General features: G+C 36.1%; 2 protein-coding genes across 3 annotated transcripts; one reads left to right on the forward strand and one right to left on the reverse strand.

Moving 5' to 3' along the window:
- The first annotated feature begins 378 nt into the window (after positions 1-378).
- Positions 379-8,485, forward strand: LOC149495306 (ATP-dependent RNA helicase DEAH11, chloroplastic-like). The gene is made up of 3 exons (XM_089722552.1): positions 379-1,456; positions 2,076-5,214; positions 7,060-8,485. The coding sequence occupies exons 1-3, from the start codon at positions 608-610 to the stop codon at positions 8,280-8,282; spliced, it is 5,211 nt and encodes a 1,736-aa protein (XP_089578678.1). The 5' UTR covers positions 379-607; the 3' UTR covers positions 8,283-8,485.
- Positions 6,958-10,647, reverse strand: LOC149495307 (uncharacterized). Of its 2 annotated transcripts, XM_089722554.1 has the most exons (6): positions 10,207-10,647; positions 9,988-10,068; positions 9,683-9,765; positions 9,069-9,271; positions 8,830-8,938; positions 6,958-8,717 (listed from the first exon to the last, which is right to left on the reverse strand). In XM_089722554.1, the coding sequence occupies exons 1-5, from the start codon at positions 10,419-10,421 to the stop codon at positions 8,858-8,860; spliced, it is 663 nt and encodes a 220-aa protein (XP_089578680.1). In that variant the 5' UTR covers positions 10,422-10,647; the 3' UTR covers positions 6,958-8,717; positions 8,830-8,857. The 2 variants fall into 2 exon arrangements, with proteins under 2 accessions (XP_089578680.1, XP_089578679.1); XM_089722553.1 differs by lacking the exon at positions 6,958-8,717 and having other exon boundaries at positions 8,801-8,938.
- Positions 10,648-12,004: the final 1,357 nt, after the last annotated feature.

Below are 12,004 nucleotides of genomic sequence, written 5' to 3' on the forward strand. Positions count from 1 at the left end.
ATTAATTATTAGTTGCATGAGTAATTTTAATCCCAATACTCACCGTTTCTCTTGAAATCATTAGGGTTTATTTGGCAAGATATAAGGAAATATTAATTATCTCATAAAGAATTATTTTTTAATTAATTACAATTATTTTTTTCTAAAATAGAAATTGTTTGATCATTCCTTTAATTATTTAGAGAATTGTCAAAAGAGTAATTTAATTATTTTAGCTAAAAAAATTCAAAAAAAAAAAAAAAAAAGATAAGAAAAGAAAAGTAGTTGAAATGAAATGGAAAACCTAACTCAAAAAGAGGACGCAGTACCTAGCTACATCTTACCGCATAGGATAAAAACTCCTCCGTTAGTCAGTATATATTTGATTACCCGCACAAAACTTAGCGGAGAAGTGCAAAGCATCGCCATTATTAGCCAATTGACACTGTGACAGTGACACAAACAGAGAAAATCGAGGCGAATTTCTAGAAACAGAGCGATCAGTCTCTCTTACAACACAACACAACACAGATATCGATCATCGCATGGTTTTATGGCTTTTCCTTTCTGCTGCTTCTTCTTCTTCTTCTAGAGTTCCCAATTTCTCTGTTTCACTTCACTTTATGCCATGATTCCTTACTCTCAGAATAACCACCCTTTCACGCGCCACCGCCAATTCCGCCCTCCACCTCACTCTCCACACCTTTTCCACCTCCGTCCCCACTACGACCACCAACATAACCACCAGCAAAACCAAAAACGAAACCGTCTATTTGGTGTTAAGCTTTTACCCAACCGCCCCTGCCAACAACAAGAACAACGACAACATAACAATGGTGGCCGTACACTTTCAATTGAGACTTTAGTTGCAGAATGTAATCCTAAGCCTTGCAGGTTTAACACCAGTTCATCTGGTAAGCCAATTGCCAGCCTTTTTTTTCAACAGCAGGCTGACGCTTTGGATGCCTATGTTTCCTTTTGGGAGCGACGGCTTGCGGGGGACCACTTTTTTAATCCGGAAGTCGATTTTAAAGTCGGCGAAGATGTGCGTGAGAGACTGAAAAGGGTGTTCAAGTTTTATGCGGAGAAGAAGGTTTTAGAAGGTGAGACAGTGAAGAAATTGGAGGGGAAAGTAAATGAATTGTCCGTTGCAATTGATGAGTTTTCAGGCTTGCTTAGAAAGCCAAAGAGTCTTCGTACTTATGTTGAGATTGAAGCAAGGAAGCAGCATTTGCATGATGAGAGGGATGGGATTGTGAATAGAATTGAGGAGTTTAAGGGTGCAGTGAAGTGTATTTTGGATTATCTCGACGGTAAGGAGGTTGAGGAGTTGGCGGTTTTGGGGTTTAAAAATTGGAAGGGTTTTAATTGGAATAAAATTCATTTTTTCTTATTGAGAGAATGTAGGCGGCTTGAAAATGGGCTGCCCATATATGGTTTTAGAAGGGAGATTTTGCAGCAAATGCATTTGCAGCAGGTATTATTGGCCTTAATTAACTGTGTTAGGTTTAGATTAATTTTCAAGACATGTTATTGCACATTGTGTTTGATTTTGGATTTTTAAATTTACTTTGTGAATATGCTTCTGTTCGTTTAGTGGTCGAATATGATTGTGGTGGTCTGTAGTTTCCACCAGCCTCATGCTGCTGCTTATTTCGTAATTGAAAATATTGGGATAGTTTATTCTGTTTTGCTGGCAAATATATTTATTAGTATCCAATTTTTTTACTGGAATTTTATTATGGGCCATTGGTTTTTGTATCTCCGGGAAAGAATGAGATACCGAGCATTGGTAATTGAAATAATCCAGTAGCCTAACAATGAAAAGTTACAAAATTTTGGAATTTAGAGCTTTCTATCTGTAGTTTCCTTGGTTGGTATACTTCTGTTGGAACTGCATTTCAATTTACCAGTCTATATTTAGAATCTTTTTAGAAATATTTTTTAATCTACCTATATGGTTGTCTATTTTGTTTGACAAAAATGTATCATCCTACCACTAATAAATTCTAGTTATAACTTCAGCTTCCCACTCAACATATAAGAATACTTTTGCTTGTCAATAGGATTTTTGTCATTTTTTCCTTTTCTCACAGGTAATGATCTTGGTTGGAGAGACAGGTTCAGGGAAGAGTACGCAGTTGGTACAGTTTCTTGCTGATTCAGGGGTCGCTGCCAGTGGTTCAATTTTATGTACTCAGCCTCGCAAACTTGCTGCAATTTCCTTGGCAAAAAGGGTTTGTGAAGAGAGTATTGGATGTTATGACGATAATTCAATCATCTGTTATCCAACATATTCATCCACTCAGTATTTTAATTCCAAGGTAATATATATGACAGATCACTGTCTATTGCAGCACCTTATGGAAGATAAGACTTTGTCTGGAGTTTCATGCATCATTGTAGATGAGGCTCATGAAAGAAGCTTGAATACTGATCTTTTGTTGGCCTTGGTTAAAGAATTGCTTATTGGAAGGCCTGACCTGAGGCTTATTATAATGTCTGCAACAGTTGATTCTGGGAAATTATCAGAATACTTCTTTGGTTGTGGAATATTTCATGTATTAGGCAGAAGTTTTCCTGTTGAAATCAAATATGTTCCTGGTTCCTCTGGAGGATCTTCTGGTCCCAATAATATTTCTCCATATGTTTCTGATGTCATCAGGATGGCCGTCGAGATCCATCGGGTAGAGAAAGAGGGGGCAATTCTTGCATTTTTGACTTCTCAGCTGGAGGTAGAATGGGCTTGTGAAAAGTTTCAGTCTCCCTCGGCCATCACATTGGCATTACATGGAAAGCTTTCCCATGAAGAGCAATGTCGTGTTTTCCAGAATTATCCTGGGAAGAGAAAAGTTATTTTTGCTACAAATTTGGCAGAAACATCCTTGACCATTCCAGGGGTCAAGTATGTGGTTGATTCTGGAAAGGTTAAAGAAAGCAGGTTTGAACCTACCTCTGGTATGAATCTCCTAAGAGTTTCCAAGATTAGCCAGAGTTCTGCTAATCAACGAGCTGGTCGTGCTGGTCGAACAGAACCTGGCAAGTGTTACCGGCTTTACTCAGAATTTGATTATCAGGAAATGGCTGTTCATCAGGAACCTGAAATTTGTAAAGTTCATCTTGGCATTGCAGTTTTGAGAATTCTTGCTTTGGGTATTAAGAATGTGCTAGAATTTGATTTTATTGATGCTCCCAGTTCTAAGGCAGTTGACTTGGCCCTCAAGAACCTTGTGCAGTTAGGTGCTGTTGCCTGCAGAAATGATGCTTTTGAATTAACTTTATATGGGCATAACTTGGTTAAGTTGGGTATTGAACCCCGACTCGGGAAGATTATTCTTGAAAGCTGCCATTATGGTTTGCGAAAAGAGGGAGTTGTGCTTGCTGCTGTTATGGCAAATGCAAGTAGCATATTTTGTAGAATTGGTACTAATGATGACAAACAGAAATCTGATTGCTTTAAGGTGCAATTCTGCCACTGTGATGGAGATCTCTTCACGTTGCTTACTGTCTACAAGGAATGGGAGAGTGTACCTCCAGATAATAGAAATAAATGGTGTTGGAACAATAGCATCAATGCCAAAACCATGCGCAGATGCAAAGAGACAGTGCTGGAGTTGGAGAACTGTTTGGAAAATGAACTTAACATCATCATTCCAACTTACTGGATATGGAGTCCTGATGTTTTCACAGAACATGATAAAAATATGAAGAAGATCATACTTTCCTCACTAGCTGATAACATAGCCATGTACTCTGGATATGATCGTCTTGGTTATGTGGTTGTTTCAAGTGGAGAATACATTCAACTGCATCCTTCAAGTTCATTACAGGTGTATAGTCAAAAGCCGGACTGGGTTGTCTTTGCTGAACTCTTATCTATCTCCAGTCAATATCTGGTCTGTGCTACTGCTGTTGACTTTGATAGCTTGTCTGCCTTTAGTCCTCCTCTATTTGACCTCTCAAAGGTACAGAGTAGAAAAGTGCAGTTGAAGTTGATCAAAGGATTTGGAAGTGCTGTTTTAAAAAGGTTCTGTGGGAAGACAAATAATAGCTTGCTTTCTCTTATTTCTCGTATACGAACAGATTTCATGGATGAGCGGATAAGTGTTGATATCAATGTGGATGATAATGAGATTCTTTTATACGCATCTGCACATGACATGGAAAAGGTTTATGGCCTTGTTAATGATGCATTAAAATATGAAGTAAAATGGATAAGTGATGAATGCCTTGAGAAATGCTTGTACCATGGGGGGCGGGCTGGTGTGTCTCCTCCAGTTGCGCTTTTTGGGGCTGGTGCAGAAATTAGGCATCTGGAATTGGAAAGTAGATATTTGAGTGTAGATGTATTCCTTTCGAATGCAAATGGGCTAGATGATAAAGATTTATTAAAATTCTTTGAGAAATCTGTGCATGGGGTATGTAGTTTTCACAGATATGCTGGCAGTGGACAGGTTGGTGATGAAATGGAGAAGTGGGGTAGGGTGACATTTCTTACTCCTGAAGCAGCTAGAAAAGCTTTAGAGTTCAATGACTTTGAGTTATCTGGCTCTTTACTTAAGTTGTCCCCTGCTAGGTCATCTGTTGGAGGTAGTAATAAACTGTCATCATTTGCTGCTTTAAAAGCCAAAGTCACTTGGCCAAGAAGGAACAGCAGAGGGCATGCGGTTGTTCGATGTGAAAGGAATGATGCTAAGTTTGTTGTTCAGGATTGCTTTAATCTGTTGATTGGAGGCAGGTTAGTTTTTTGTGAGCTCAGCACAAAGGACATAAACTGTGTTATCATTAGAGGATTGGATAGAGATACTTCTGAACAAGAAATTCTTGAAGTTCTGCAAATGTCCACAAAAAGGAGAATTTTGGATGTATTTCTGATACGAGGAGATGCTGTAGATAATCCTCCTCTTAGTGCTTGTGAGGAAGCACTTCTCAAGGAAATTGCTCCATTTATGCCTAACCAGGGCCCTTTGAGCAATTACTGTCATGTTCAGGTCTTCCCACCTCAGCCAAAGGATACTTACATGAAGGCTTACATCACCTTTGATGGAAGATTACATTTGGAGGCAGCAAAAGCTTTGCAACATATCCAAGGGAAGGTACTTGCTGGTTGTTTTTCATGGCAGAAATTGCGGTGCCAGCAGGTTTTCCATAGCTCTGTATCATGTCCTGCTTCTGTTTATGCATTCATTGAGAGGCAGCTTAACTCTTTACTCAAAAGGTTTAAGAATCGACCTGGTAATTCCTTTCTCATTGTGCATTTTCAAGTTACATTATCTCTAAATACATCATGTTATTTTTTTTTTTTTCTATTCATGCAAGTTGCAGGCTGACATTAATTCTGCCATGATTTTCTATTTTTTTAGTTTATGATTTGTCTAGACTGAATAAGGTGTTCTTTTTTTTTTTTTTTTTTGAGACTATCTGTCAGTACATTGTTTAACTGGTGCATACTAGCCTTGATGAGGAAGTTGAAAGCATAATAGAACTAGGCAAGTTTTAGGGCAATATGAGCAACTGTGTGACTGTTCTTTGGATGATGTTATGCACCTTGGCTCTACTCCTAGTCCTACAAAGCTGGGTCATTGTGCATTGTCTGACCATTGTTTTAAGATAATTTTTGTTTAACCTGCTTGGTTTTTGTTGAAATGTGTCAGTGGCACCAATTAGCTTCTGCACCATGTTATGGAGGAAAGTTTTGTTTATGCCTGTTTATGATTCAACTAGGACTTAGGCAAGTTAGCATTCTCCCTTCTGTTCTAAGCTTTATTGCTCTCTTTAAGTTTGGCACCATCATTGGTTGGGTGATAATTTAATGGTTGTAGTTGCTATTCATATTTTATTGTTTGGCCTTGAGGTTTAGCAGTATTGAAGTAATTGTAGTACTTAATGCTGCATCCTGAATTACTTAATAATTGGCTTGCCTTAGTGAAAGCAGGCTTTAGAAGGTGTTGGATTCAACTGCCTTCGGTCCCTTGGGACACATTTCTCTAGCCTACTTGTTGATAATATTAGTTTGATCATGATAGAGAAACTGATTAATTCAGATTCCTGTTGGAATACATGCAAGCAACCCAATTTCTACTGCCTGAAGAACTGTAGATGCACAGAAACATCCAGCCATGGTTTTTTTCTGTGTGTTTGTTTCCTTGTGTAAAATGCTGTCTCCTTGTGTAAAATTATATTTAAAATGCCATTTTGCTGTGTTGGTTTCTGCATTTCCGCATTTCTCTTTCCTTGTTACATAGCTTGGAACTATTGGGCATATAATTGAAAAGGCATACCTTAGAACCTATAATTTTGACCGTGGATGCTCTGGAAGATTTTACTTTGCAATGAAAGGTTTAAACGTCATTTTGAGCTCTCAAAATGACTGATTATATGCCTCAAGTGTCCTTCATACTTAACGTCATTAATGGTGTGGAGGCCTTTTGCATCAGTTTCATTACAGAAATTGCATAATTAAATTTGTTTTGGACTTTAGGTTGTGTCCTTCATACTGCATTTACGTATTGTTAGGTCTCAAGTTCAGCTCCTTAATCCTACTGCATTTGCATATTGTTAGTTTAACTACAAGAGTGCGGATCGCAGTCGCAATTTCGATATGTGGCAGACCGAAGTAGGAAGGATAAGAACGTACATCAGTGTAGATTAGGCATACGAGTATGAAAGATTGATGGATGGTGAATGTATTACGCTTGTGGGTGCTTTGGATTTAAGGTTAGGGATTTGGAAAAGTGAGGAACTGGAGTGAGGTGTTTAATGGTTTTGGATTGGATGATCTGCACATGTTTTCTTTTGTTAGCTGGTGGATATATGTATGCAATCTCTATTTGTGTTTCACTTCCCTTTGTGTACACCCAGTGTAGGAAGGTGCTTCAGCTCCTAAAGCACCTCTGCTAGAGTGCGCATTTGAAGGAAGAAAATGTGGTGTGGATTAATGTTGCTTGTATCTTTTTTTAGATTTTAGCACAACTTAGATTTGATTTAAGAATGACATTTTTTTAATTTATTTTTGTTATCTAATAAATAGCCTTAGATTAGTACTAGAATGATTGAGTGCTGACAAACTTTGGTTTCCAGGTGTTTGTTGCAGTTTAGAGAGGAATGAAAATGGTTCCTATAGAGTGAAGATATCTGCTAATGCAACAAAGACGGTGGCAGAGTTGAGGAGGCCACTGGAGCAGCTAATGAATGGAAAGACAGTAACTCATGGCAGCCTTACCCCATCAGTTTTGCAGCTTCTCTTCTCTAGAGAAGGCAAATTTCTCATGAAATCGTTGCAGCAAGAAATGGGAACTTATATTCTCTTTGATAGGCACAACCTCAGTGTTCGGATATTTGGTCCAGAGAACCGACTTGCTCTTGCGGAACAGAAATTGGTAAAATCCCTTTTAGCCCTCAATGATAACAAGCAAATAGATATCCGTCTTCGAGGTAGAGCTATGCCTCATGACCTTATGAAAAAGGTGGTTGAGAAGTTTGGTCCTGATTTGTGTGGGCTTAAAGCACAGTTCCCTGATACTGCATTTATGCTTAACACAAGGCACCATGTCATCTCTTTTTTTGGCAAAGAGGATCTGAGGCTGAGAGTGGAAGCTACAATTAACGATTTTGCTCGATCCCTTAGTGTTGGTGGAGCTTCCAAGCAGCCAGTTGATGGGCCTACTTCCTGCCCTATTTGCTTGTGCGAAATTGAGGACTGTTACCAGCTTGAGGGTTGTGGGCATAAATTCTGTCGGACATGCTTGGTTGATCAGTTAGAGTCAGCAATGAGAGGACATGATGGTTTCCCAATACGCTGTGCCCAAGAAGGTTGTAGGTTGCACATTTTGCTCACTGATTTGAAGTCTCTTCTGCCATGTGAAAAGTTAGAGGACCTCTTCAAGGCTTCTTTGGGGGCATTTGTTGCTTCTAGCGGTGGCACTTACAGGTTTTGCCCTTCTCCGGACTGTCCATCAGTTTATCGAGTATCAACCACAGGGATGGTTGGCGCTCCTTTTGCGTGTGGAGCATGCTATGCAGAGACATGTACAAAGTGTCACTTGGAGTATCACCCATACGTGTCATGTGAAAGATACAAAGAATTCAAGGAGGATCCTGATCTGTCCTTGGTAGATTGGCGCAAGGGAAAGGAGCATGTCAAGAGCTGTCCGGAATGTGGATCCATAATTGAGAAGGTTGATGGCTGCAACCACATTGAGTGCAGATGTGGCAAGCATATTTGCTGGGTCTGTTCAGAATCTTTTAACAGCAGTGATGATTGCTACGGGCACTTGAGGTCGATACATCTTGCTATCATATGACCAAGCTAACTATAAAATGGTAACTTTCTTGTACATATCCTGTGCATACATAATATATATATATATATTATACAATTAGCGTATGTCATCTAGGAGGTTCTGTATATTAGTAATCCTTCCATTTGGTGTTATTAGGGTCATCTTGCCTCCTGCTGGACAATTACCCATTTGATTTTGAAACAATAGAATCGTTGTTTGCTTTAGTTAAGAGCTCTTCGATTTAATGTTTGAGAATCAAAATCTACCAAGTGAAGCATATTAATTCTGGTCCACTTTCTTCTGTTTTCTTGATGGAGATCACTGAACTATTAACAGCTGGAATTTCCAGCCAGTTTAGGTTCGGTGGCTGGATCATTCGGTGCTAAATATGCTCTCTTTTTCTTCCTGTTCATTTTAACTTAACGTTATCTGATAATACTCGTTGCAGACCAGTTGCTTGATAATTGTGCAGATCGTTTCATGCATAAACAAAAATTGACAGATTCATATTACTTGGCAGAGGAAAAAAAGAAAAAAAAGAAAAAAAGCTATTCATTTTATTTCTTACTACATGTACATGGACTCGTAAAATTTCACTAATTTTTTGGGATAAGCTTTTCAATTACAGGTTCAACCACTGTTTCCAAGTCTTCAAAGTCATGCTTCAACTTATCAACCTACATAATGCATAAAGAAGACAGCCAGAAAGAAACTTAATTATTAAATCAGTGTTAGAAGTCAAATGATGCTTCATTAGTTTATGGTAGTGTTTTTGTGATAAAGGGATGAGAAGGAATCCTAATCTACCTTACGAATGAAATCTTTTGTTAGCTCAGCATCATGAGCTGTTGCTTTTGAAACCTTCTCTATCACCAAAGCAGTTTTCTTTAGTTTCCCATTTTCAGGGAATTTTTCTGCCATGTCAGCGGATATGTTCTCTGCCACTGTTGCCACCTTTTCCACTACTGTTGCTACACTTTCAACTTCTTCTGCAACAATTTCTGCCTCTCCTGTTCTTATCCAAAACATTTTAGGTTGATGTCCACATAATAAAAAAAATGTGTCTTAATATATGTTAAAACACATAAATGTGTGTGGGTAATTCCACATTAATTAACTATAAAGAAGCAATATAAAAGGCTTATATTGAAGAATTAAATCCAACCAAAACGGTTTAGGTTATTTTGTGTTAAAAGTGAACTTAACTAACTATAATCTCAATTACTTGTTTCTAATTACAATATGATATTAGAATTTTGTATGAGAATTCAGTGAAAATTTAAGATGGAACACCTTCCTAATTATGAAGAATTTATTTCGTGTCAGATATTTTTACCCCTCAAATATTATGAATTATGTTTTTTTTTTTCCCTAAATAAGTTCCATATTTAACAAATATTGACATAAAAGTCCACATTTACCTTCTATCCTCTTTAATTTCTCCCATTTTGGCTTCAAAAGTGGTAGGAAGAAAGATAATACAGAGCCTAAAACCCATTTCATCCTGCAAGCATAGTAATTTGCTGTGAGTAATAATAACTTTTTATTGCTAAAATTCATTTGAAAACTTCAAATCTTGAATTTAAATTTATTCCCAAATTCAGAGATAGGCTATTATTATTATTATTATTATTATTATTTTTGGTTACAAGAGATACAATATTATTAAATTTAAGCTTACAAGTAAAAAAAAAAAAAAAAATAAAAAGTGTATATGATTTAATACCAACTACCGATGTTAATCCTTGGAGGATTCGGGGGTGATACCGGTGGTCTAACCATGTCAATGTCATCCTTCAACTTCGACCTAAACAAGAAGAAGAAAATATCAAAAAAACAAAAATTCCTTTAAAGCTAAAGAAATCAACTTTTAGATTTATGAAGTTGTAAGTTTAGACCTGAAGTCTAATTAAATAAAACGAGAAGGGAATATATGTATAATTACATATTGGTATCAAGGTTTTTCCACGTTCCTCCACTGGCATTGATCATTTGCAACCCTTGATGCATCGAATACCCATCTCCAATCTTTTTAGCTACAATAGAATTGGAATGATGTCCAAGACAGACATTGTAGCTGGAGAAAGCTCTGTACTTATAAATTAGTTGAAGAAAATTTCTTAAACTGCAAGAACCCCAAGAACTACCTCTACCAGACATTTTTAATTGAATAATATATAAATCTTCAACTTATGAAAGAATCCTTGTGGATATATACCTAAGTTGGCGCTAATGGAAGATGAAACTTGAGGAAATATGACAATATATTGCGTTGTGAAAGACCTAATTGCAAGCCAAATGGCTAAAAGTGCAAAAGGGAAGTAGAAAACGAATACGCCAAGTGACTGATAGCATGTGGTTTTTGCTTATTTTGTTACTTGAAGCCATGGCTTACACCTGCAAAAACTGAAAGAAAACAAGAAAATGATTAGGCTAAGTACGTGCCTTTCATGTTCCTTGCAAGTCATGTCTTCTTTCTCTTTCAAGTTTCAAGCTTCAAGACTTCTAAGGAAATTTAATTATTATTTTTTCATTTGTTAATTAGGATGATTAGTAATTACAATCTCGTAATTTTGGAGACACTCTGAGTACCATTAATCATAATTCCTAAAAAATAAGTAAAATTTTTAGAATTTTTTATTGAAAGTTTAAATTGATAAACAAAATTACAAAAACCAGTATAATTGAAAACAACCAAACTCGTATATAAACTTCAATAATAAATGATGATTAATTTTTTATAATTATGAAATAAATTAGTTATATAATTTTTTATTTTTAAATAACTGATCAATAAAATTAATTTTGGAGATTATTTAAAATTTTTTTGGAAAACTCATGGAACGGAGGGGTTCAAGGCCACCTTTGATCGTCATTAATTCAACGTCCTATATATATATATATATATATATATATATATATAGGAATTAGAAAATTCAGTCTTATAAATTTTTATATTACTTTATTATTATTGGATATAATATTTATTTCCACAACAATTTGGCATTAGGAATCAAATATTGGAAAAGGAGGCATGAAAATAACATGGTGGAATAAATCATATAGAAATAAAAGATATGATTCACCTCAACCCAATTCATAAGAAATGTTTAAAAAATAAAATAAAAAAAGTAAAAAAAAAAAAAAACACAATATCATAATACGAATCATTTGACCAATTAAAAAAAATGCAATTCAAGTTCACTTGAACTCCACTTGCAACTTATTCACAACTAAGTTCTAACTTTTGTTTTTTAAATTAAACAAGCATTGAATGTTTCTCAAGTCAACTTTTTTTCTTTTTTTTGTTTGGTTCTAATTGATTAAGCAAATCCCATTGATAATCACTATCACCAACAAATTTGATAATGGGTTAGAGCAATTTCTCAAACTAGCAAGATTCATGAAATCTTCTGTTTAGAAAAAGAGAGGTTAATCTTCCAAATAAAAATTGGTACATTTTTAAGTAAAACGATAAAAGAAATTTTTTGCAGTATTATCTTGAATATTGTTTTTTAAAAAACTTGTTACAACGTTTAATATATCAAACTTTAATGAAGAAACATAACGCACTATCAGACTCTATTTGTAAAAGAAATTTACTTGAATTTGAAAATCTGAAGTCTTCAACCACAAGCAACCATCAATGATCTTGTATTTCAAACCGCAAGAGAAATAAAAAATCCATATAAAAACTTTTCAATAACGAGGAACTACCCTATTGAAAAAGAGAAATTAACAAC

This window comes from Jatropha curcas, chromosome 6 (genome assembly GCF_041381405.1).
Source record: "Jatropha curcas cultivar XTBG-Jc1 chromosome 6, XTBG_Jcur_1.0, whole genome shotgun sequence".
Lineage (NCBI taxonomy): Eukaryota > Viridiplantae > Streptophyta > Magnoliopsida > Malpighiales > Euphorbiaceae > Jatropha > Jatropha curcas.

What these genes read in the sequence shown, in the direction of transcription:
- LOC149495306 (XM_089722552.1), top strand. Translation starts at nt 608, where the DNA reads ATGATTCCTTACTCTCAGAATAACCACCCTTTCACGCGCCACCGCCAA. An exon ending in AGCAAATGCATTTGCAGCAG is followed by an intron (nt 1,457 to 2,075) that starts GTATTATTGGCC and finishes CTTTTCTCACAG; the next exon opens with GTAATGATCTTGGTTGGAGA. An exon ending in AAGGTTTAAGAATCGACCTG is followed by an intron (nt 5,215 to 7,059) that starts GTAATTCCTTTC and finishes TTTGGTTTCCAG; the next exon opens with GTGTTTGTTGCAGTTTAGAG.
- LOC149495307 (XM_089722554.1), bottom strand. Translation starts at nt 10,421, where the DNA reads ATGTCTGGTAGAGGTAGTTCTTGGGGTTCTTGCAGTTTAAGAAATTTT. An exon ending in AAAAACCTTGATACCAATAT is followed by an intron (nt 10,069 to 10,206) that starts GTAATTATACAT and finishes CTTCTTGTTTAG; the next exon opens with GTCGAAGTTGAAGGATGACA. An exon ending in GAAATTAAAGAGGATAGAAG is followed by an intron (nt 9,272 to 9,682) that starts GTAAATGTGGAC and finishes GGATAAGAACAG; the next exon opens with GAGAGGCAGAAATTGTTGCA.